Source organism: Pithys albifrons, chromosome 12 (genome assembly GCF_047495875.1).
Source record: "Pithys albifrons albifrons isolate INPA30051 chromosome 12, PitAlb_v1, whole genome shotgun sequence".
Classification (NCBI taxonomy): domain Eukaryota; kingdom Metazoa; phylum Chordata; class Aves; order Passeriformes; family Thamnophilidae; genus Pithys; species Pithys albifrons.
Genome location: NC_092469.1, coordinates 9,870,001 through 9,895,776, shown reverse-complemented (window position 1 = coordinate 9,895,776; position 25,776 = coordinate 9,870,001). Strand labels below are relative to the sequence as shown.

General features: G+C 42.2%; 1 protein-coding gene and 2 long non-coding RNA genes across 6 annotated transcripts in view; 2 read left to right on the top strand and 1 right to left on the bottom strand.

The window, feature by feature from the left end:
* Positions 1-1,721, top strand: part of LOC139677690 (uncharacterized) — a 30,675-nt gene extending 28,954 nt beyond the window's left edge. Inside the window, exon 4 of the long non-coding RNA XR_011698903.1 lies at positions 387-1,721. This is a non-coding gene — a long non-coding RNA (uncharacterized lncRNA). The remainder of the gene's footprint in view (positions 1-386) is intronic.
* Positions 1,371-23,949, bottom strand: LOC139677693 (uncharacterized). The gene is made up of 3 exons (XR_011698905.1): positions 23,759-23,949; positions 23,227-23,505; positions 1,371-3,511 (listed from the first exon to the last, which is right to left on the bottom strand). It is a non-coding gene; the product is annotated as an uncharacterized lncRNA (long non-coding RNA).
* Positions 16,070-25,776, top strand: part of SALL1 (spalt like transcription factor 1) — a 22,687-nt gene continuing 12,980 nt past the window's right edge. Inside the window, exons 1-2 of one of the 4 annotated variants that reach the window (XM_071567889.1) lie at positions 16,070-16,365; positions 23,070-23,162. In XM_071567889.1, coding sequence (XP_071423990.1) covers positions 23,087-23,162 — 76 coding nt within the window. In that variant the 5' untranslated portion in view covers positions 16,070-16,365; positions 23,070-23,086. Of the gene's footprint in view, positions 16,366-22,193; positions 22,593-22,818; positions 22,978-23,069; positions 23,163-23,744; positions 23,943-25,776 lie in introns of those variants that run through there. The other 3 variants (XM_071567891.1, XM_071567890.1, XM_071567892.1) reach the window with 3 other exon arrangements.

Sequence of the window (25,776 nt, the reverse complement as noted above, 5' to 3'; positions counted from 1 at the left end):
TAGGAGCACAACCCATGACTATATGCATCTAGCAAGACAGATTTATTAATTGAGGTGGTCAAATCACACTGTTGCCTGACAAAGGATATCAGAAAGCTTTTAGACTTAAAAACGAACAACTCCATAAAGCTATAGTTTGTCATGGAAACATCATCACACCAACTAATTGGTGATATTCGTTCACTCCATTAGAGTAATTATTTGTAATTGTTATTATTGTAGCATATGTCCAGCACTTAAGCAGTGCCTATTACTGGGAAGAGCTGGATCATTCATCAGTAAACTGAGAAATTGAGTTGAAAATGTCAAATCAGGCAGGCAGATGGAATTATCTCATGTGGCATTTCTCTTAAATTTATGCTTTTTTCTCTTGCTTCCTCATACAGGCAAACAGGGAAGCAAGCAAATGTTATCTCCTGGTTTCACAAGAAAAAAGTCAGAAATACCTTAATCAGTGAAAAACATCAGAAACACTTTAGTGGACCCAGTCTTCAGGAGGGCATGTCTGTGACACTGGAAAGTACCTTTGAGCCAGCAAGGTACACTCCTGTGAACTGTGAGCTCTGGACCTGTGTCACTGAGAAAGGTGGAAATAACCCTTCAGTCACCAAAGAGCAAAGAGTAAAGCCACAGATAACCACTGTATGTACCCTACTTCTAGTAGGGAAAAATAAGGGTATATACAGAGAATCTGTCACAATTGTTTTTTCAGAAGACCCAAGTCTTGCAAAACTACTTTGGATTAAGAGAGAGGAAAAGGAGAGGACTCTAGTTTAAATATCAGGTAGATCGTTTTCTTTCCTTCCATTAAAATGGTCATAGTGAGGAAACTGATTCTAAAATTGTTCTTAAAAATAGACCATATCAGCTGTATATTTCCATTGATGATTTCCTGTCCATTGATAGTGTGATTCACATGAATGTGATTTAAGAGTGAGAATTCAAAAATACTCAAATCTGCAATTGTTTTATCTCTATTTGTGGGACAAACCTGAGGTCCATTGAAACTATTCACAACTATCCATGGTTATGAAAAAATGTTCCTTCATTTTTACATTAATTTGCCTACAGTTGGCTTTTTAATATCCTTTTTTTAAAAAAATGATGTTACACCCATCTGCATGTGCTTAAGCTCAGTCTGCTAAAATGTACTGCTGGAGTTCATGACGAAAGCTACAATTGTTTGTCTGCACAATACAAAAGGAAATAAAATGAAGGGTTCAGAATGAACTGTTGCAAATCAAGACTTCAAAATCTCTGTTAAACTGCTTTTTATTCAGTATCTTTTATTGCAAGAAGAGACACTTATCAGAGATATTTGGGATATTTGGCAGCAAAACCGTAATACTGAATGTTCAGATTATGATGAAACAGCATTATTGTCTTTCAGGGCCACTAAAGTGGAAGTTTCCATTTACATCAATTTTTTTAAATGGGGGTGTTTGGATCTTTTTCGACAGAGATCTCGAACAGATAAGTTAAGCCTATTAGCCTAAATGTGACAGTTAATATGCTGATGTTAAGAACTGTACTTAAAGCCAAGAGCTCTTGGCTAGGCATTTTGACTCATTAAAGGAGAAATAAATGTCAAAGTGAGGAAGGTAAAATTGTAATACAAAATCTATTAATATAATAAAGCATACTGAAGATATTGCCTCTCTATTATTTGTTACTAAAGGGGTTGATATACATTTCTGTAATTAATAAAAACGTTATTGATAAGAAAATATTCTGTTCCCTTTCTTACATTGAAAGAATTTTATATAGATAGAAAATTGCTCCTTTATTGTTCCAATACTAAAACCAGTGTCCAGTGAATAGCCATTCATGTAGTCTTATGATCTGACATCGTATGTTCAAACAACTTGTGGAAAATAATGGAAAGAGCTTTTTAAAGGCTGCAGAGAGGTGATAGCCTGGAAAAATCTAATTAAAATGTTTTAAAATTTGTGTTCCTTAGTATCTTTCATTAAAAAAACAAGCTCAATGTAAAATAAAATAGACTAAGAGGGTGTTGCTATCACTGCAGTACCAGTAGTCCAAGTGTAGACTGCATATTGCTTAAGTGATTTGGATTTGATATGGTTTGGCAAATGACGACGTTGTCTTACTATTAGTCATTTTTAGCATCTGGATTTGCATATATGTATTATATCTGTTATTTTAATTATATCTATTTTCACAGGTATAGACAGACAAACCCTAGTCTTGTGGCACCCATGAATAGATCGAGTGAGCGTGTGCAGCTGTGTTTTGATCAGCAGAAAGGTTTCCTGGCATCCGAGAACTGAAATCACCTTTTGGGTATGACAAGTGCATCTAAGTATCTAGCAAGTGAAAATCAAGGGTTTCTGTAAGGAAGGAGTAGGAACACCTACCACAAAAAATTAAAAGTAAAATAACCTTTAATAATCGCAACAATGCAAACCCCAGTCTGTGTATTGCTCTCAGCTGGCATTTAGCCATCCATCATTTGCTGGCTCATAAAGCTGATTTGTGCTCTTCCCTCCTCTCCCCGTTTCCAGGAGCTGTTGGCCTCATTTCACCACTCCTTTCCCATAGACACATACAACTGGGACCCAAACACTCTTTTGTCCTTTCCTCGGGAACTCTGCTTTTTAACACATGGGGAAAGAGGGAGTTTTGTGAGCAGCTTTCTTTTTTCTTCATTGTGTAATGCCACTTATGAACTCTGTCGATAGACACTTGGAAGGTATCTAAAATGTTAGACAAGGAAACAGGTATAATTCAGGGGAAACTGACCTCGATTGAATAGGGTCAAAATGCTTCAACCATCTCTTTCATTTGAAACTCCTCATTTACAGACTCAAGACGTCTTTCATTGTAGGTTAGGATTGACAAATATGTGTGGGATCTGCGTTAGTCCCCTCCATTAAGAAGTGTTAAGGAAACTACCCAGTCGACCATTCACGAGACTCTCTGGCAGCGGCACTCCGGGCTCAGAGACTTTTCCGCTCCTGGGACACGAAGCCTTTTCGCCGCGGCGGCTCCCGGGGCTCGGCGGTCCCGCTTGGCTCCCCACACACCCCACTTACACAGTCAGACCAGGTTTTCTTACCGGTTCAACCCCAGGTTTCCGATTGCAGTCTAGATATCTAAAATTCCATAAAACCATTTATACACGACGCTGTAACGCACAAACAGCCCAAGCTGGCGCCTGCAAAAATGACCCTCGCCCAAGGAACCTCTGGGCTTTTACACCTTTTCACCCTCACAGTGTCCCCGCACGCAAGTCTCTCTCTTCCTCCCGAGTCTTCAGCTCCTGCCTCACTCTCCGTGTCCATCTACCTCGCTGGCGTCACTCGTCTTCAACTCTTTTGTTATCAGAAAAGTCGGCAATTCCCAGCCCCTGCTGTGTTTCTCAGTGTCCATTCACCTGGCTGGCGTCACCCATCTTTGTGCCCTTTGTCATCCCAAAGGCTGGCAGTTCACAGGCTCTTGTCGCCGGCTCAGTCTGCATTTCACTCTGCATCTCAACGAGCCGAGCTACCTGGAGGAGAAATATTGCTCAACCTCAGTTCACCAAGATACAGTGAATTCTGTAACTAACCAAACTCTTTGTGGAGAACACACAATTTCTCACCTCAAAGAGTTCTGACACCCAAATTGTTGAGAGCACAAAAATTTATTTTCAGAAATCCTGTTTGGGTATTCCCCAGGTATTAGCACCTAGCAGATGAGTTCAAGCCCCAACATCCTAATTCCCAGGTATAATTGTATATGTCAATTAAGCTCCTGAGGAAACATAAAAATTATTGAGCTCTAAATTATTTTTTCTAATAATTAGAATTTTCATCTGGGCGTTTAGAAATTTAAGGCTGTTCTTAGAAACACTCGAAGGCTGCAAGACACCAAAGGCTTTTGAACAAAATACTTGTAGTCATTTCCGGACTTGAGCTTCCTGGTGCTGTGATCCCAAGCCCTTTTTGTTGAGTAGGCTAAGAAAGGAGATTTATCAAAGTATTTGATGAAATTTTATATAGACTGTATTCCAAACATTTGTTTTTCACATTATGCAGTTCTTTTAGCCACGCTGTTTGTTTGTATGGAAACCCTTCCTAATGAGAACTCTTCAACCCATGAAAACATCAGCCAACCAACAGAGTTTGGAGCTTTTGAATAATTCTCAGTATTTCTGTTTTGATACTTTTAAACAGCGTCTTTCTTGCTGTCCAAAACCACAGATGGCACAGGCCTGTCTCTCTCATCACTAAGAATGTTTTATATCACACCAGCAGTAAAAAGGGACCTGCAAAAAGTGTAGATGTAATTAGAAGCCCTTTAATATCCTTATACACTATTGCAGTAGCAGAGAGGAATCTTAAACCTATATCCTTATCCCTTCTGTTTCTTTGCTGGGTAATACTTCAGCTAGTACTGGTGTGGATTGGAAACTGGGAATTCTTCCTCTCCTGTTACTGAACTGCTGAAGAACAGCTACACCAACACACTCAGCACAAGCAGGTTTCTTCACATTTATCTTAGGTTAGCACTTTCCTTTATTTAACTGTCTCTGATCTGACTATATTTGATCATTCCTTCATCTCATTTTCACTTAACCTTTTGCCCTCTACACAGTCCAAGCATCCTATCAGATATCTCCCAAGGGACCTTCTTTTTCTTCTACTCCCCCTTCCTCCACTCTTCCTCCAATTTAGGTGCTTTATGCCATTCCTGGTAATTTGCCTGATTACATGGAAGGAGTTGTAGATCTTTTTATAATTGCTGTTTTACTTAAAACATTGATTCTTTAGCTCCTGTCTGTTTTCAAGTCATCACACCTCAGTGGAGCTTTCTCTGGCTTAATGAGCAATCCTGAAATCATAGAAACTACCAGACGATGGGGGTCATTGTACATTCTTATGGTTGAAAGCGACTTCATAGCATCAAGAAGATCCTTGGCACCTGCCTGGTTAAACTAAATGTCCAGTGTTATCTCTCCAGGCAAGTAAGATTCTGGCAATCACTGTAGTCCTATTTCACTCCTTCTCAGTCTTTTTGACATCAACACATTAATTCTCCCAAGTTCCCTTGGCAGCTGTAAGAAGTTCTCTCTTTTTTATTTTCTTTTTGTTTTTTTTTTAAATATGATTGATAATCTTGAATATTTCTCTTACCCTTTTACTGCCATTGCTGGGCTAGGTGATAGCTTCTGTGTTTGGATGTTAATCTCCAAGATGCAGTAGCATATCTTCCAATCACCTACTCATTTTGGAGCTCATTTGTAAAATGCTGCTGCTTAATTCAGGACTGCCTATGAAGCTCCACCTAGAATTAGCCCTACAACACATAATGTCATCCTCCCAACACTCCCACTGTCAAAGGTTACAAAAAGCAAATTGCTTTACACAGAAACTCCTTCTAGTTTAACACAAGGAATGGCAGCCCTTGGACAAATTTGACTATATAGTTTCGTATGATAGACAGAAATACATTCTTGAAAGGGTGTAAATAATGCAGATTCTCTGCTTCAACGCAGGATATGACCCAACTGAAATGTACTAGTAAAAAATGTCATCATTTTCTTCACTTCCAATTTTTAAAAAAAATAAAAAATAAAAAGTTTGTCTGAGGAGACACAAATATATAAAAACAAGAAGACCTCCCAGACTGACTTGAAATATGTTCAAATTACACATCTACTCCCTGCTCCCTAGAACCCAGTAAATATTTCTTTGGCCCTACAAAGTATTTTAGTCTGAACCCAGGAAACCTCAGATTGACCTTGAAAATAAGATTCCTCAATTTTCAAAGTAAATGTCTTGGCCACATTACTGGAGGAGTTTCACTTTTCTGATTGAATGTATAAACTTGTCTCTTTTGGCAAATGGGCTAGATTATACTGCAGGGAACTGGTTGTTTTCCTAATTAACAGACCATAGGCACTTTCAAACTCTCTTTCTCAACTTTTACACCTCAGTACAATGCTGGTGGAAAGGTTAAAATATCTATTTTGGGCCATTAGAAGCAGGGTTAAGCCCATGAAAAGCAATAGAGTCTATCCCAGTGGAGATATACTGACCTACATCACTGAGCATCCAGAGCATATCTCTACAGAGATTTTGTTCTGTCTTCTCCTCAGGTTGTATTGGATGGTTTAACAGCATTTGATGATATAGCATCCTTCCAATTTACCTTGAATCACATTTAAGATTTTAGATTGTCTGTATCTGATTATGAGTTTATTTTCTTCTGATGTTTTCCTCCTCCACCACCTGCACTAACTCTTCTTTCACCCAAGACTCACTCTGCAGTGGGTGTAATGAAAATACTCTTTTAAAGCAGTCTTTGACATCATCTTTTGAAAATGTCTGACTTATATTCAGGTATAAATTTCCCAAGTCTGGTTATCAGTTCTCTGTAGAAAAGTAGAAGTGCATGTTCCACATGGAGTGAAGGACAAGAAAGGTCTCAAATTCCTCTTGTGATGACTGGTCAATGTCTTATCAACTGATGCTGAAAATCACTGTGACTGCAGCCTTCCTTTTAATATCATAGTTGCTTTCAGAACTTCAGACATAACTGCCTTCTGTCCAACAGTCTGGTTTAAAACAGGCCAAAATAATGAAGATGGACACTTTAATTGGCATCTACTGCATTAATTGAATTAAACCTGGCTTTAATTCTAACAAAAATGCAAATGCAGTATTGGGTGTCAAATAAAATAAGGTGATGCTTTTTCAAAATGACCCTTTCTAGTTTTACTTCTGCTTGAGTTTCTCACCTGAGGCCAACCATAAGTGTGGAAATGCTGTCAGCTAGTGTTTCATGGAGGCTTCTGGTCCACAGCACCAGTGCAGATATCCAGCTGCCTAAGCTATGGCCCTTGCACCCTTTCCACATCCTGCTGGCTCCTGTGTGTGCTCAGGATTTCATTAAGTTGCAAGCTGTGGCCACGTGGCGCAGGTTTAAGAGCTCCATGAGGTTCAGGTAATATCCATGAATCTAAGAAGGACAATACTGCTCTCTAAACAGAATGAACCTTTGAACTTTGTTACGGTTTTGATATGACATTAAGCTTCAGATTTATAAAACCAAACTAGAACAAAAGTGTTCTTGCTTTCATTCTGTGTTCGGATTTTGTACTAAATTGTCAGCAAAGCAGACCTTTTACCTATAAACAGATGGCACACAAATCTGTGGGATTTTCCCACATTTGATGAACACACATCAAGTCCATTTACATGAGCATGGAAAATATTAAAATGACTACCAGGTCTGCATAGTGTAAGACACCTGGAGCACATTGCTGCCAGCAAGCTTCTGAGGTGGGGATATTCTGGCACACAGTCATGGGTCTGGGGACTGGGCCATTCTTGACTCAGGTTATTGCATCTTTTGACACCTAAAGACATGCTGACCTCTGACCCAGAAACATCTGCAACGTCAAACTATAAAAATGGGAATGGAAATGTAGTCTTTTTTTCCCTCTACTGTTATTTTTATTTTCTATTGAAAAGGGGTTTAAAAGGCCTATGAAATGTAAAATTGCTTTTTTGCCGTAGTTGCAAAACTCATTTCAGTTTTTATCTGAGGTGCACTTCTAGCAAATTTCCAGAGTTGAAAATCTAGTACAGTAACCCCTCTCTGAAGACCAGAGTCTGAAACCCTAAGCACAGCACAACCTGCCTCTCTGGGTGCTTGAGACAAATAGGGGGACTGTCACAGTGACCAGCCTTGTCCACACTCACTCCATTCACCCCCACTTTTCCCCAGCTGTTTATATTACCTGCAAAGTTCTTGAATATTCTGATTTTCCATCCTAAAGTAGCTCTGGTTGATTTTAACTCACCAAGCCCTTACTTTTGCTTCTTATGTGCAGGCAAAGTTGCTAAGTATCTGGGCTATTACTGCTGCTCCTCTGACATGTGACTGCAGTTTCTTATATTGTATACTAATACCAATTGAAGTCTTCCTTTTACCTTTCTTGTTGCTCCTACAGTTTATATGCACAGATTTTATTTCTTTTTACTTAACTTTGCCTAGTAACTTTTACCTGAAAATACTGACCTGGGACCTTTCTGTGTGTCAGTGTTCCCTCCTGTAGAATGAATTTGTGTCGTTTGTAGTAAAATGTGGCTATCTTTGGAAGAACGGCACTATAGAAATCCCCAGAATTATTGCAGTCAATTTTTTGTTTCATTTAACATGAGAGAAAATATATAGGGCAGAGTAATATATTGTGTTGATAGATAGGTCATTGCTGTGGTTGAGTTGGCCAAAATTAACACATTTCCGGGGGGGTGAGGGGGTAGAGGGGAACCCAACAAAAAACTTTGGAAAAGTTTGTCTTTTCTGAGTACAGACATTTTATGTTAGAGCCTTAGAGCTGATTCTGTCTCTTCCAAGTTATAAACCCTTATGGATGTACCATAAAGATGTCCACCTAATGCAGAGAAAAGCAGATTAATTGATCACAGTAATATATTCTTATCCACTGAATAAGAGCATTCCACACATTGTTTCTTGTTTTGTTTCTGGCTTGTAAATCTTCATTGTAGAATACAAATGAAAATGACCCAAATATGTATTATTTATGAATAGGACTCTCAGATATTATGCCTTAGATTGATTGTGTTAGACAGGATATAACAGAAGCACAATAAGTCAATGAAAAATAAAAAGCAGCAAAAATGTTTCATGCTAAAAATGTAGTTCTAGTGACACCTCTTATATAAAGGACATTTCCAACACATTGACATTTACATTTATCATGGCTCTGCATGTGATTTACAGTTGTCTAAGGTACTGAATATCAGGAATATCCATGCACATACACACCCCTTTGAATGATGGCAAGTCATAGACTGCTGCATTGCCCCTTATACAGCAAGCTTTTCTTCCCCTTTTTATTTTTCTTTTCTAGCTTCAGGGATGCAGAGGAAGCAGTAGATCAATAGGGTGTCTTGACTGAAGTTGCCTGCAGCACTTCCATTTCTCAGACTGGACACTGATGCTAACTATCAATAGCAATAAGAGGCTGTCTCAGACAGAATTAAGGCTCCTTCTTCTGCATGGCTGTCTGGTGCTTACTGATAAACATCTTGTGCACAGGATTGCAACAAATAAACCATTTCAAGTGTTCAAACTAGCCCCTGTCATTCTTCCTATTGATACTTGCTGTGGGCTGAAGGGACTGATAGTTATTTTCATACAGATGATAACATGTTAGATAAGTGTATAGATGGGTAATAGTACAAAGGCATAATCCTATAAAGTGTAGAAACATCACCGATGAAATTCTCTCTGCTCCTGTAGAAACCCTGAGATAACAAAAGATGAAAATATTGTCTTATGTTCAAATTCCTAAAGAGAAGCTACAGCTAAATTTAACTATTTATTAACCTCTGATTTTTAGGTAATGTTAAGATATCCTGCTGAGCTATTTTATTCAGACGTTATTTATTTTTACCAATACTGGATTTACAAGTTTATTCTGGAAATAAAAGTCAACAGGGGCTGGATGCAGCTATGATATAGGTGGGGAGGTGTTGGGCAGCATCATGGTCACTTGTCATTTGGCCTGAGCTATACACCACACTAGCAGTTGCTAATTTTGGAATAACCGAGACACTTTAGCCTCCCTCCCTTCAAACAATCAATCTCCACTGATCTATAGCTCAGTAGTGCATTCCTGATTTTCAGCCTGAATAAGGATGAAGAATCAGGTTCTCACCCACCTACATGAAATAACCATTAAAATACCCTGGCCCAGATCTTCTTGGTGGTAAGTCCTGTTACAGCTCTGCTTAAGTCAGATATTCAGTGGAGTTATGCCAATTTGCATCAAATGAAAAGCTCACATGCTAACTGGGGTTTATTTTTATTTTAATTTTGCTTTAACTGATGAGGGTGGGGGAAGTGGTTCAGATGCTCTGCTGTAAAATCAACAGAGCCTTATTTCATATCATCCCTCTGTGGAGCTCTAACCATTTACAGAAGCAAACAATTTGGCTCTGAGACATCTCCAGCTTTATATGAAGTCGGCTTTTCAGACTAGGAGGCTCATTTTCAGAGGGAAATTTCAGTGATACATTTTGAGTTTCAGACTGTCCCAAACAAAATTCTTAAATAACATTGTTTTCTTTGATAATAATTTTTATGTTAAATCTGGTGAAGGCTGATGGGTTTTATAGGATGAGACAATTCTGAAGATAGTTCTGTTGTTGCTGAATGTTTAAATTAGGATGGTTGATGAGAAAATAAACCAGAGCTTCCAAGATTTTAGGGATACCAGTTCTGAATAGCCCTACTAAAAATATTTGCATAAGAAGATTCCTGAATGTGTGTCTATGAATACATGTTTTGACTTTGGAAGAAGTGAAATAAAATGTTAACTGGAATTTTAGAAGGAGAAGAAAGAACCAAAAAGAACCACACTAAAACTTGTAGAATAATCACTTATAGATATTTTCTGCCTCTGTATCATATGCTGCAGTCAGATTTGCCCATCACACAAGACCAGTTTGGGGGTGGAATAGTTAATGTCTGACAACTGCTCAGAATCACTGCTGTTATTAATTGTCCTCCAGTATTGAAAATGTACATTTTACATTAATATGCTGACTAGAGAGAGCATGCAGTTTCTAGCTAGGGAAGCTGGAATTTCAGAAATAGCTTGGCTCTTCACTTTGATTACTTTCTGACTGGAGAGTTGGAGTCAGGCTAATTCATTTTGTAAACATTACTGGTCATTCATGTACAGTACATGGCATGAATCAGCGCTGGACAGTCAGACGGGTGCCAGTTCAAAAGTCCAGATTAAAATTACTGTGCCACTGCACACAGTATGATCCATGCACAAAGTAAGAAGGATCATATATGTACTCAGGCAAAATTCCCAGCCCCCAAATGTAGAAGGTTTCCTTAAGAGACATGAAAAGACAAGGGTCCTCACTATTTGCTGATGAGCAATCCACCCCTTGCACCCTAACAGTCAGCTTTCAACAAATATTTACACAGCTCAGTGATACAGCTATAGCTGCAACATTTCAGCACAAATATTAGGCCACAACCTCAGCTAGTCTAAATTGGCCTCAGTGGCATTACAGTGATTTACAATAGTGGAGTTTCTCCCTCCCTTTATTTTTTTTCCTCAGTGCCTCTGACACAATATGCTCTACACACTTCTTTCAGCTGAAGAGTGTATTACTTTGAAAGCAAAAAATAATTTTAAACCAAGCTCTTGATCCTACTAAAGTTTCTCCCAAATTTTAAAAGGGGCTCAGCAAAAAGAGATAATGTGTTAGAAAGGTGTCCATGCGTTTTCTGTAGCACAATAGCATCAGCTGAGTTGGGGTGCTAAGGCAGAAAGCCATTCAAAAAAAGAGTAATTGACTCTTTTGTTAAAAAGATTACATATATATATGTATATACAAACAAACATAAAATCTGGTTTTACTACTCCCACTGAAGAGCTCCATTGAGTGTGTCAGTTTAACAGCAGTTATGTGGAGATATAAGTACACAGTTGTGTATCGTAATATTTGTTTCTTAATGTCACTAAACCAGAATTCTTAAACAACATATATGAAGTATTAATTTTCCTCCCAGTTTTTCAAAACAGGTAATATTAGTAAAGCAGTATTTGTTTCCCAGTGTGACTTGAAGCTGGAGACAGAGAAATGGATTACATTACATATTTTCTACACAAACATTGGGATTAATTTAAATTATTCCCCTAAATCAAAATAACTAGACTTTTTGGCAACCTTTGAAGTTTAATGAATGTTTATTCTTGCCATCAAGTGTAGGTTTTGGGACACCCTGCAGGACCACTAAAACAAGATGATCTAAACCTATTTATATGAAATAAACCGAAGCTAAGATGTTTGTCTTAAAGTTATGAAGAAAATTCAAGTATTTAAAAGTCACTAATATTTTGTTTTACAAATTCTAAGTAAAAGATACAGAGTAGTTCCCACTGTGCTGTCAATGTCTATAGCTTAGGGTTTATGTATTAACTACAGTTCTGAAGATTTCAAAAATAGACTTGATTTAGAACAGGTCTCTTCTGTAGCTTGTATGTTCTCCTAGGGCTGGTTTCCACTCTTAGGGACATAGAAAAGGTAGTTTTGCTCTTATCTTTCAGAATACATTTTGAATTCCTTTCAAATGTCTCTTATCAAAGTTGACAAGAAGTACCTATTACTTACAGACATTTCAATGTGGGTTTTCTGTAGAAGAAAATTAAATCAGGTCATGAGATGTAATAAAGCAGACATAGGATTTCCAAATACATTCTATTTCTTTCATGGTTAATACTTTTTGAAGTGCACTACTGAAATCCTGAATAAATGTAAAATGTGGTTTGCCTCCAATGGCTGTGATTGATTAAAACAGTAGGCAATGTTCTTGGAGATATTTATCTTCTGATAATTCAGCCATACAGACATTCTCTGATTTTTTTTCTGGAAGGCCATTTTCACATGTACAAAAAAATCCTGGAAAACTAGATATTTTTTATATCTAAAATTCACAGCATGTCTTGCTGTTAAATTGCCACCTTAGAGGCCTTTTTTAAATTTCATTGAAAATGCATATTAAATCAAAGTGATAGACACATGTAATGTAAAATGTCTGTCAACAATTAGAATCCCATTTGGAAGTTTGTAAAGCGTAACAATTTAGAATGAATTTAAATTGAGAAGGAAAGTTTTCAGATTGAGAAGGAAAGTTTTAGCCTGCAGTACTGCAATTTTATTCAGAACAAATCCAGATTTTTTTGCCCTTTTCCAAGAGAAAGAGTAAAAAAAGATCCAGAGCTTCTTATGTAATTAGTTCACTATCAAGTGTCAGTCAAGCAACTTCATTCTTTCAACAATAAAGTCCAAATTGTATTGATTATTTTATTTTGAAAGATATAATAGAACATCAAGTATACACATAACACAGTTCCATATAAAATCATATTACCCTGTTATGGAATTACAGAATAGCTCAGGCTGGAAGAGACTTCCAAAGATCATGCGATCCAACCTTTCAATTTCAAGGAACCTTGAACACATTGCAGCTGAGCCACTTGATAAATTTGTGCTCTCTGTATTGAAAAGTGCAACTGGTTTCATTTGGATAGACTAAATCCCTACCCAGTAACATCCACAAGGTTTGAAAAAAAATCCTTTAAGGGAAGCTTAATAAAATATCCTTTGTATTCTTCTAGGGTTTTACAAGCTTTACACACAAACCTCCTGGCTACCCTGAAACCATGGGATCCACAGCAAACAGGAGCAGTGGTGCACTGAGGCCAGGTGCCTCCCAGGCAGTTTTGGCCCTTGGCTGTATGGCTGCACCACTGAAGACTTCCCTATCTAAATGGGGACTTGGATTGGCAATTAAAAGGGTACAAAATTCGGGATAACACTTTGATTTTCCAAAAATCTTGGGCCTAGCAAAATCTGGGGTTTATGACTAATATTTATTGAATGCAGTGTAAACATCTAGAATATAGCTTACCATAAAATGAAAGTATTTTCAATTAAGTTCAATTTTTGTAACTTTTTTTGTTTGTTTGTTTTGTAACATGTGTGTTCCCAAGCAGTATTCCAAAATGTCAGCTTTCTGCACTGAAATTAGTATAAGCTTATGGATACATGCCAAAGCTTCAGGCACAGAATGTTGCATTCTCTGTAGTGATGCATAGCTCCTTTAAGCAGATACACTTCCAGGACTGATATACTTGTGTTTAATTCCACCAGATTAAATTCTGGCTGTTTCTAGTTATTCAAGTATCACTTTGACTGATTTTATGAGAATGATAATAAGGAAGAAGAATAATAAGAAATATAAAGCATATTCTACGTTTAATTTCCGAAAGAAGAGTCAGCGCTGTGAGAACTTTACATAATGTGCTACTGGTTACAATTATTGCACAAAAAGATTGTGTGATATATATAAAAAAAAGGGGATGCAAATCACCAGTATTCATTTTCTATTTGGTTATTTAGTATATTTATTGACTTTGAGTAATCTCCTTGAAGAGCCAAGATTACCCGTGATTAGCAGATTTGAACAGGTGGTTTAAGGAGCTGTACTCCTAAAATGTCATAGTTGTTTTGCTTCGAGAAGCAGTGAGTGCTTTCCCAGTCACCAGCAAGCAGTTCCTGCAGGCTTCCCTGAACGTGGCAATCAGCACCCGGTACAGGATTTTGTTGCTCTAGGCAAGACATTAAACGCAGGCCCCTCCCAAGGTACAGTGGCGAGCACAGGAACGTGTTAGTGAACATTCTGCAGCCCTGGGCAGCTGCGCACTCCTCGGGGCTGCTGGTGGCAGTGCTGGCCCGAAATGCAGATGTCCCCATCCCTCCCCCGTTAGGCTCACGGCCATCTCGCTTTTACCTTTGCACTGAGTTTACCTAATTGCTCCTGCACCCAACGCTGAACACCGGCAGGTCTTCTTCCACTTTAGAGCTATCTGTCAGCAGTGGGGCAAAGGAGCAGCAGGTCTAGCAGCCCTTTGAGAGCAGTGCTGCCTGAAATTGAATTTTGCTGTTTGAAAGTTCGAGGAGTGAAATAAAGAGAAAGTGAATGGTCCTGTTTGAACAGAATAAGCGCAGCAATGCTATTGTGTTGTGAGATTATATGTACAGTGTTGGAGGCGACAGTATTGAAGTTGGAAGAGTGAATGAACCATATTTATCCTTTCTTTATTCCACTTAATTCAGTATATTTCTAATGCATTTGGCCCTATGTTTTCATTAAACTGTTATTCTTGTGTATTATAGCATTGCTTTTGTGCAGCATGAAAATGGAAGCTGCTTCAATAGCGAAAGGAGCCAGGTTGAGTAAACTTGAGAAACAGAACATGTGACTTCATTCTTAAAATGTATGGGGGTCCAAAGGTATGCAACTGTCAACTAAACATATTAAGAGAGAGTTCTTAGTCAGAGGTATGAGATTTACATGCTAATCATTGTCACTGGTGCCTTCTCTAAATCTTTTCTCTATGTAACACTTGTTACACTCGTCTGAATTTAGTAATGGGCCTGATCTGGCACACTCGCACAAATACAGCTCCTCTCAGAAACCAGTTTGCATAGACTGGGTGTTTAGACGCATGCTTTATTTGCAAACAGCTGGAACAGTTTAGGAAGTTACCGTACCACGCATTGTTGCCCCATGCAGGAGGTTTCCGTCCTTAGCTGACGAGGATGTCATGCAGACGTTTCTCTTAATGCTCAGGCAATACAAACTGGTAGAGCTGCCCGTGCCAACTGCCTCGGCTCAGCTGGTGGGACAATGACTTCCAGGCGTGAGGCTGTGGCAAACGGTGGTCAGAAATGTGTTCCATCATCACAGTTAGCCCCTGCTCTGAATTTGCTCAGGTGCAGTTCTAGACTGAAACACTGCTCTTGCTATGCTGTCAATGCTCTGCTCTCTGCACAAGGATGAATGGCACCAGTCAAGTTTTGGATTAGGCGCTTGCATTGCAAACTTCTGAGGACAAAAAGTAGATTTTCATGGTCTCAGAAGTGAGCATATGACGTATCCCTGAGCTTTACAAATGGAAGTGGAACAACCGAAAAAACTGGTGTTTGACTGAAGTTATTCCTAAATGTAGCATGTTGTCTTATGGTCAAGTATAAGTCTCCCTGTTTTACTTTGCCTGTTGCAGTACGTATGTGATACAATCATGGTTGAATTGCTGAACCATTACAAACTGAGGCTACCTTTGTCTTTGCATGTAGGATTTTGCACTAAATGCCTTTAGTTTTATCTAAAACTTACTCAAGCTTTAGATTCTTATTCAGTCAGTACTTCTAGAGTGTCAGTGGCTAGGAGCAAGCTCAGATGAGCTTAATGATTGTGTACAGTCCTGGGGAGAGCCAGCTAGTCTTCAGAAAGCTGCTTATAACATGCAAATAGACGTATTCTGCAGCCTTGGACACTCCATTTGAGACAGAATTTGAAGTTCTGTGAAGAAGGACCGAAATACAGATTACGTAACTCAGGGTGAGATTCAAGAGATAGTTTGTACAGCCAGGATGAAAGTCCAAGCTTACTATATAAAGCATGTGAAGGATGGAAACAATTTTTCTAACCCCAAATCTGGTTTCTGGATTTCTGAGGAAGGGTCTTTTAAGTCTCTTTTTAAGGATTGTTCTTTGAATCCTGTTATTTGAGCTTTTCTTACATAAGGAAACCGCGAGTCTCATTTTCTAGGTGGTAGCTGTGTGATCTTGGGTTTATGAAGCAGTAGTTTTCAAGGCTCTTTCTGGGTCACTGATGTAGTATCTGCTGATAGTTCAGTAGAGCTGGCTGGCAGCTCAGCGCTCAATTCTTTCCTCTCTTTTCTGCTGCAGAATTCTTCTAAGAAATCAGAAACTCCTGGAGTTACCTTTTGAGGTAGGTAATGGCTATTGTTGCCATCTGAACATTATATGATCACTAATGGGAAGAAAGCTGCAAAAATGTGGCTGAAGGGATCAGATTGCTCCATGAGGAAATGGGCTCCCCACAGGACCCAGATAGTGCATGTGTACGTCTGTGAGGGAACATATTTGCACTCAAGAGAGATATGTACTGCATAGTACCATTGCAGACCAGTTCTCTTAACAGGCTGGCTCAAACTAGGGGCAAAAGGTGGATGGGGAGGACTCTGCTTAGCTCAGGCATGGAAAGCAGAACATTATTCATGAAGCATTTACTTTATTGCAACTAGTGGCTGCCAGGCCAGTTTCTTGTGTTGATGCAGAGAGCATGACAATTTTCACGTTGTAAACACCATGAATTAATCAGGGCACCTCAATATTATGCAAACAAAATGCTTGTACTTACAAATACTTCCACTGTATTCGAATCAAAAATATGTCAGGTTCATTTCATTAGGCAAGAAATTTGGGACTCTACAGGCAACATTTCCCCTGGGGCTTGAAGCATGTTTATTCTTTAATTGCTACATATTCTCCAGCTTAAAATGAAACCTTAAAATGTAAATAAAAATGCACACTCTGTAAATCTGCCTTGACAGTAAAAATCTTTTTGTGCCAACAAGTTCTTACTTTGCTAGATGACTACCTTGTAGAAAATCATCTGTAGTTTCTATTTCAGAGGAAATTATCATGTGAAATTTTGGCCTTGTATTTGCATTTTGACAGACTGTAGAATTTTTGTGTAATTTTGATTCAAAGGTAAGCAAGTCCTAAAGGAACACTTTTTAAAGAATACATACTTTTCCTTAAATATCCTGGGAAATATATTCCTTGGTCCTACTCCTTCATTATTTGCTTTTTAATGGCTCCCACCTTCATATTTTATACTACTTAAAATAGTTTTTTGACAAAGAAATGATACCTATGATATTTTATTAATAACACTAAAACTCTCATAGATAGATAACCTGGATGCACACCAATTGAGACTGTGAAGTTTTCATACTGCATAAAGGCACTTTTCTTAAAGCAAGATGTTTAGAGGAAATCTAGACTGATATAGCTAGTTATAGCTCATCATCCAGTATCAGATATATTTTTCCTTGAATCTTCTTTTGACATGCACATATTTCAGTGTCTCTTTCTCTTATCTCCCCCCCCCCGCCCTTGTCTTATCCATAGTTATTTCTGTGATCAGAGACATCACGATATGTCTGTAGAAGATGTCTTTGTAACCGAGAATGGTTTTTAATTTTTGTTTTATCTAGGGTTGGAGAAATCTCTGTCACTTAATTTCTAAACTTCTGGTTTTCTGGTGGAGCCACATGGTGGCTTTATATGGCTGTGATACACTAGGAAATTAAAAAAAAAAATAAACTGAGATGCAAAGGCATGTGGCTTGCAGAGAAAACTTCCCCTGTGGCACCAAATAAAATTCTTGGTTCTCTATAGAGCTAATAGTCTCATTCTGTCCATACCTGATGACCACTGTGTAACAAATTAATTGGAAAGTTTTCTGACTTAGGCAGCCTACCTGAAATTCCCTCTAATATATCTTTAGCCTTAAAAAAGTACATTAGAGTGATACTTTGGGATGAATAATATTGAAATCAAGAAATTTTTTTGAGTGTATGGTATTTAATTTTTTTAAAAATCTTATTTTAAAACTTTATATTCTCATATAAAAAGAAATCAAATGGAGGAAATAACAAGAGACTTTAGGGTGTGAGAGTATTTGTAATTACCAGCACTCTCTAGTCATGTAAAAGTGTATGGAAAGCTTTTGCAGTGCTGCGTATTTATCTTTCTCTATGTTGTTTTCCTGCCTTGTGAGCTGTACATGCAGCATAGTCACCTATATACACTGATGCAGGATATTTTTTATTCCTTGAGTTTTAACTCTCTTGCCCAAGTAAGAGAATTTTCCATCCAGCTTGTTTACTTCATGATTTATGTCTAAATTGACAGAGTCCTTCTGAGGCATTCGTGTTAAATTTGAAACAAACATATTTAATGCTCGTGCTGTAATAAAACAGCTAAAAGTGCAGATTAAAAAGATATGCACAGAGGGGTCTGATTGATTGAGGGATTGATTTTACTACTTTTCCCGTAGGTGGGTAGTGATGGCTGTAAATCTCTTAATAATCATTTCAGAAGCACCTTCATCAATAAACTCAAAAGGGACAGCTAGGTGTAAAAATTTGCCGGCCATCAGGTCAAACAAAAGGCAGCAAATGTGTAAAGAAGAATTGAATTAAATAATCCCACGTTGGCTGTTTATGACATTAGTCATTTTTATCTCGAGGGCCGAGGAGTCTCCATCACTGAGATTTTCTGGGATTTAGGGGAGAGAAAACAAGATGTTCTTTCCTTCTTTTTTTTTTTTTCCCTTTTCCTTCGGCTCAACCCGTATTGCTTACGATTCAATTATGCGGCTAAAAGCTTGTGTTTGTGAGCAATGATCAATTATTAGTTGTCAGTAGTAATGGAGAAGGATTCAATTCTGGTGCCCCCTCCCTTTTTTTTTTTTCCTTTTCCCCTGGAGAATTGCCATTAAGAAATGACTTTAAAAAGAAAGGAGTGGGAAAAAGAAAAGAAAAAAAAAAGAAAAAAAAGGAAAAGAGAGCAAGGAAGGGGGAAGCTGACAGCATGTCCACAAAACTAGTCGTACCTAAACCCACACAGTCACAGGACTTGCAATGTTCATAGTGAGTAGCGTGATCCAGGCTATTGATAATAAAACAATTCCGTGGAGCTGGTGCTCGCTGCCCCGGGGTAGCTGAGCCCCAGGACTGTCTCAAAACTTTATTATACATCGGAGAGTAAAGCCAAGTTCCCAGCTGACTGCAGCATCTGGAAGCCCCTAATTACACACATTTCTAAAATATATGTAACCTGCGTTAGCTGACAAACGGGAAACTTACGAGGTCAGCTGCAGCGCCGTTCGGAACTCTAGTGCAGTGTAGCTTTTTCAGCTCAAATAAAGGCAAAATGAGAACATAGAAAACGAAGAGGACGAGAAGGAGCTAAAAAAAAATAAAAGAAGATCAGGCGCCCTGCTAATTGGAGAGCCGGTGTTTTGGCAGGGTGACCATGCGAGTGGCCCGGCTAGCGGGGGCAGCTCTTTTCCGGCTGTGCGGAACCTCTGTGCGGGGCAGCGGGGCCGTCGCAGAGCCGCAGGTTGGGCTGCCCGACCCTCGGCTGTCTCCGCTGCGGAGCTGCCGCCAGCCCCGAGCGGCTCGGGCGGGAGGGTCGAGGGGCATGTACACAAAATATTAAACCAATTGGATTTTCCCCCTATTCCTGCTACGAACGGTGTATTATAACTATAAGGGGATCGTGCAGCTTTTAACACTACCGTGGTAGTGGTGTTGTGTCTGATCTCAAACCTTAGTAACAATAATCCAGTCTAGTGTGATGCATCTCATTGGAATCATCTCTCAGCAGAATGAACTGCAAATTATCCCCTGTTTACCATCTCCCTTCAGTGCTCATCTCAATGAACTGGAGATCGATCCCACCACGGGTGTCTTGCAGCCAGGCTGATTTGCATTGAAGCACATTAGAAAGCCTCCCACCTCCATTAAAAAGAATAATCCGAAGGGTGGAAAAATCTCCAAGGTGTGGTGGGAAGGGAAAAATATGTCACTGTCATTTGGAGCTTCGAGAGGGAAAATCCGAGATCAGAGTATTTACGCTTGTGAACTCTCACAACTTCTGTTAGAGACAATGACGTTTAATTGATGTATTGCTATCAACAACAATAAAGACCGGGTTTTTTTCTAGCCCTGGAACTGCAGCTCTGCCCCCACCCTTTCCCCACCCCTCCCGGCCCCCAGCGAAGGAGAGGAAAACAAACAATAAATAATCAACCGGTCCTGGATGAAATACCAGGCGCCGCTTTAGCACTAGAGAGAAGAGAAACGAAAAAAAAGTTGCAAAACTTATTTTCTCCAGATTAATTTCTTTTTCTTTAAACCACTCTTTTTCTTCTTGTTGTTGCTGTTGTTGCTTTTTAATTACCGGTCCACGGCCGCCCTTTTCCATCCACGAAGCAAAGGAACTGAGCGTCTGGAGAAATTTGTCTCAAGCTTAGTCGGCAAAAGTATAATGAAATTGTAAACGCGAATAATTTTGGGAGAGCGTCTAGCTTAGAAACCGCAGGAAGAGTGATTGATATAGTTAGAAATACAGACACAAATATGCAATAGGTCCGCATAGGCATTTTGTGTGCATCTGCGTGTGGCTACCAGTGGGTAACGTGTCCGCTTCTGTGCGTTCAGGTTCGGTTTCTTTCCCACTGTCTCAGGGTAAGGAGGGTGACTGCCTGCGCTGAGTGTATCCATCTCTGCCGAAACATCTCTTTAAATATTCAGTGAAAAATAATGTCATGTGAAGTACCACCTATAGCAACATTATTATCTTCATTCTTCAACATCATCCCCGCTGATAGCTTCGTTTGTCTTTTTCTCAAAATGTACTGTACTGAAAGCTGCGGGGAGGGAGGGGGCTCGCCCTGTGCAGAAATGAAAGGAAGCGTCAATGACCACTTTGCAACGCTAACTAAATATTGGAGTGGCACCTGGGAGGCTTTTTCGGTTCGTATGCGTTTGCTTGGTTGTTTTTTTGCGGCTGTTTTTCCCCCCACCCTTCTTCGTAAACGTTTTACAGTCTCCTTCGTTTAATAATGAGAAGAAAACGCCAGTGAGCCGGTTCCTCGAATGAGAAGATTTGTCCCTCTCTCCCTTCTCTCGCTCACTCTCTAGGTTTTACCGGCTCATTTGAAATTGAAATGAGTTGTATCTGATCAGCCTCTTGCTTTTACAGAGAGTTTGTTAATATTAATACGGGAAAAAGGAGTAGCTTCTATAGAAGAGTAAATAATCCAGCGGGGGCAGTAGGAGGAGAGAGCACTAGATGGGTCAGGGTGGAGGGAAACAGCCTGCGCTGCCGCTTTTGCCGGTTCAGCTTATTTTACAGACTAACTTTCCGTGCCAGGAGCAGCGTGACTCGCGGAGGGGCGCGGAGAGTGGAGCTCAGAGGAACACTCGCCATTTACCCATAGCGTACGTGTAGCGTTGGATATACGAGACATTAAAAATAGCGTTGTCTGTAGTCTCTTTTAAGGTAAACTTTTTATTTCGAGAACGTGACAGTTTTTTCAGACATTCCTCCACTGGAATTAACATACGGGCGTAAAAGTTCGGCGTGTGATGTGTCCCAAGTCACGAGCGCAGCGCTCGCAGGGTGCCGGTGCCGGGAGTGTTCGGGACCAGAGACAAGGGATGGAGCGCAGGGGCCCCGGACAGCCCCGCCGCGCCACACTGAGAGCAGCCCGGCCGTCCCGCCTGCGGAGGCTCCGCCTGCGCGCACGGCCGGCCCGGGACCCTGCGCGGCACCGCGGGCCGGTCTGCTCCGCTCCGCGCTCCGTCGCCGGGCTCGGCGTGGCCCGGGGCGCTTCCGGCGGGCATATGCGCGTCGCTCCCGCGTCCAAGAGGGAAACAAAAGTCAGAAACTACCCGGGAGGGGTGCCGGGGAAGCGGAGGCGACCGTGGGGCGGGAGGGGGAGCGGAGCGAGGCGCACCGCCCACCCCCAGCCCCGACGCCGCCGCCGCCGCCGCTCGCACCGCGCACCCCGTGCGGACTGACGGCGGGGGCAGCCAACCCGCGCGGCGCGGGGGCGGAGCGGCCGCCTGGTCCGCCCGCCGCTACCAGCGGCGCCCTAATTGTCCTGGGAATGTGTGAGGTAAAAAACAAACCCTTCCTATTTTCAGCACCCCTCGGGCCGTGATATATGGAAAGAGAAGTGGAGTTGCGGGGGGCGGGCGGACGGGGAGAGCTGGGAGAGGGCGAAATGGGTCTTTATTTGTAAATGCAGGGACAAGAGGAAGGGAAAGAGAAGAAAAAACCAACAAAACCAAAACAAAACAAAAAAACCCAACCACCCTAAACTTTTTGCTGCAGCGGGACGGAGCGAGTGGCAGCGCGCGGGGCCGGCGGCGGCCGGAGCGGGGCCGGGGCTCTCTCCTTGCAGGCACTTGCCGGGTGCGGAGCCGACCCTCCGGGGCCGCTGCTCCCCGCTGCCCGCCCCCAGCCGTGCTTCCTCCCCCGATCGATTATCGCTCACCCTGCCCTCCTCCCTCCACCAGTTCGGACTGCGGGCAAGGCGGGGGGAGGTTTAAAAAAAAAGAGAAAAAAAAAGTAAGAAAAAAGTGAAATGCAGCGTAAAGCTGCGGGAAAGAGGGAGGGAGGCGCAGGGAGCCCGTCGGGGCTGGAGGAAGGGGCGAGGGGAGATACATTCCTATAGTAACCGAGATGGCGCGATGCAGCTCCAGCTGGTTGCTAAGAGGGTTAAACTGTATCCAAACAGCTTTGGGGAAATCCAGCCCCTTCTCCTGCCACATGGATCGACTCATTGGGTGGGAGCGGCGGAGAGACAAGGGTCTCCAGCAAATCAGCGCCTAATTGATTAAGGCGAGCTGGTTTGAATAGAGCTGGCCATGTGCCAATCGCCTTTCAAAGAGCCTCTCTATGATTAATCGCAATGCATTATTGATAATCATAATTATAGCAGGACACATGCGCGGTGCGCGGAGGATCGGGGAGGCTGGGGGGGGGAGGCTCGATTTCCGTAATTTTGAGAAGATTTTTTTTTAGTAATTTTTTATTCTGCCCCAGCTGATGTTTGAGCCAGCATGTCGCGGAGGAAGCAGGCGAAGCCTCAGCATTTCCAATCCGACCCCGATCTGGCCTTGTTATCCCAGCGAAATGGTGAGTTCTTTTCCTCTCCCTCGCAACATTTTAACACAAACACACACGAAATAGATAAACTTACCTTGTGGTGAGTCCGGACCGCGCCGGACAGGGGTGTGGGACAGCAAGATCTCCCGGAGTTAGATGTGGGGGGGTCCTTCTGGGATTTTGGTCCAAGTTCTTGGGGTTTATTTAATTTTTTTAACTCAGCGTTTTGTTTCTTCTGTTTCTTAACGAAACTCTAAACTCTTTCCGTTTTTTGATGTTTTCCCTCCGCCCTCTCCCAGCGGGGCGGTCTGGCATCCTGAGCCCGCAGGAGATGGATCCGCGCCCCCTGCGTCTCTCTCCGCGCCCCGTGGTTCTGGGAAACAAAGTGGGGCTGTGGTGGGGCGGCTGATCCCGTAGCCCCGCGGGACGGATGCCCCGTCCGGCCACACACGCTGCCCGCCCCGTCCCCCCGAAACGGCCGGAAAATCCCCCTCGGGCACCCACTTTCTCGCCCGTCCCTCCTCCCCCCCGCGGACCCCAGAGCTCCCGCACCCCCCGCTCCCCCGCAGTCCCGCCGAGCGGAGGACGCTACCCTGCCGCCCAGAAGCCCCGGCCTCCGGCTGTACCACAAGCTTCCTGGAGGCGGAAAAGTTGCCTTCGCCGGGCCGGGCCGGGCCGCGGGGGAATCGCCCCGTCCCGGGAGCTGCCGCTGCCGCGCCGGGCTCTGCGCAGTCTCCACGCCTCAAAGGGGCACCGGGGCCGCAGCGCGGAGACTCCGGGACCGCGGGAAGCTGATCTGCTTTCCCAGAGGTTGTGTTTTATTTTTTTCCCCCTTCGTCTCCCCCTCCCCTCCAAGTTGGTAAGCGAGGGATAAACGCTGGCTTTGTGTCCGCCAGGATTTGCGGAGGGACCATGTGAAGTATCTTTTTTATTTCCTTTTTTTTTTTTTCCTTTCTTACCCCCTTTTTCCCTTCCCTCCGGAACAGGGGGATTTCTAGGAGTACGGTAGAGCCTTGCGGGCGGCGGAGGGAACGTGCCTCTGCCGTACCTGTATTGGGACGCGGGGCGACAAGTGGCCGGGCGGCAGGGGCAGCGTCCTCCCTGCGCCCGCCACCGCAGTCTCCGGCCCCCCGGTGGCCATGAAGAGGGCGAGAGCCGGGGGGCCGCGGGGGGATCTGCCGGCGACAGGCGCGGAGGGCGCCGCGGCGCAGAAGCGCTTCTGGTCGGCAGGTAAGGGAGGACCGGGTGCGGCGGAGCCCCTTCGCCTCCCGGACCGGCCCCGCCGCTCGGGAGCACCGAGCACTTCCCGCAGCAACTTCTCGGGGAAGCGGCGGCGCCGGACCCTTCGCGGTGGCGGTGCCGCCTGCCCCGGGCCCGCGGAGTTGCCGCCCGGCTGCGCGGAGGGACCACCGGGAAAAAGGTCCCGGGCTCCGCGATGGGAATCGGGGCGGAAAGTTTGCGGGCTGTTGTGGTTCACTTCTGAGTATTCACCCGGCTTCCCAAATCCCGGGGCTGCCCGCTTCGGACACCAGCAAATAGATCAGCACTCACTCCTCGAAACATTTCCTAAAAGTCATTTAGGTCTTGGGAGCCAACATGGTTTTTAACTGAGTTTTGCGCGCTTTGAGTGCATTCGAGTTTTGCCGTTTCCTCAACATAATGCCCTTTCTCATCTCAGTAAACGTATTTATTTTTCTTACGATATTATTCCCACTTCCGCTCGAAGTTTGGAGTAGGAGGTGGGGAAGCGTTAGGGTTTTGTCTTTCATCGGCCTTCTGTGAAAGAATTTGGAACTTCTTAAAGTGAGCAGAGAAAATGAAAGCTGAGATGGAAATTATCTTGCTGGGAAAGCAGAGAGGGATTTTTCCCATCTTCTCTTCGTGTGATTGCGTCTTTTGACGTTCGCTATCTTTCTGTTTGGTTTTAGTAAGTGAAACAGGTCAAATCCACCTCAAGTATGTTTTTCAAAAGTAGCCGTTTTCTTCTGTTTTTAGTCTTTTGATCTGATTTTGCACATCGTTTTCAAATGAAGGACAGTGGGAGTGTGAGAAAGGAATGTTAACTGAGCAGCTTCCTTGCCTGTTGCTAAAGGATGTCCTTGAAGTAAGTGGGATCTTGCTTGAAATTATGGCATGGAAGTGAAGCTTTTGTTTAGTTTACGCGGCTATCGTAAGTTAAAGAACTGAATAATGAAGTTTATTCTGTTTTAAAAATACCGACCAGTTTCCTAGGAAAAGCAATGTGCTTTACTGAAAAAATCTGTAGAAGCCCTCCCCCTTCCCTTCTTTAGTATTAGTGTTAGGTTATGGCTGGTTTACAGGGTTAGACGAGAAGTTCTGAGTAAGTTGCCCAGAGGGTGTGTTTTGTAATGGTGCTTCAGGGTTCAGAACCCTATAATAATATTAGCATAGAGCTACCCCCCCGCCTTTCCGGGGTCCCCAGCCCTGGCAGCAGCTTCACACTTGAGAAAGACAGGGTGGGTGAGCTGCGGCAAGGACGAGTTCGTGTTATATGCCCTGAAATTGCAAAACCAAACCTCGAAATTCCAAGCGCTCCTTTCTTCTCCTTTCATACTGTGAATGTAGGTTTGCTAATCCATCTACAATTTACTCAGGGTGCAGGCGAGTGAAGCATCGCTAGCCC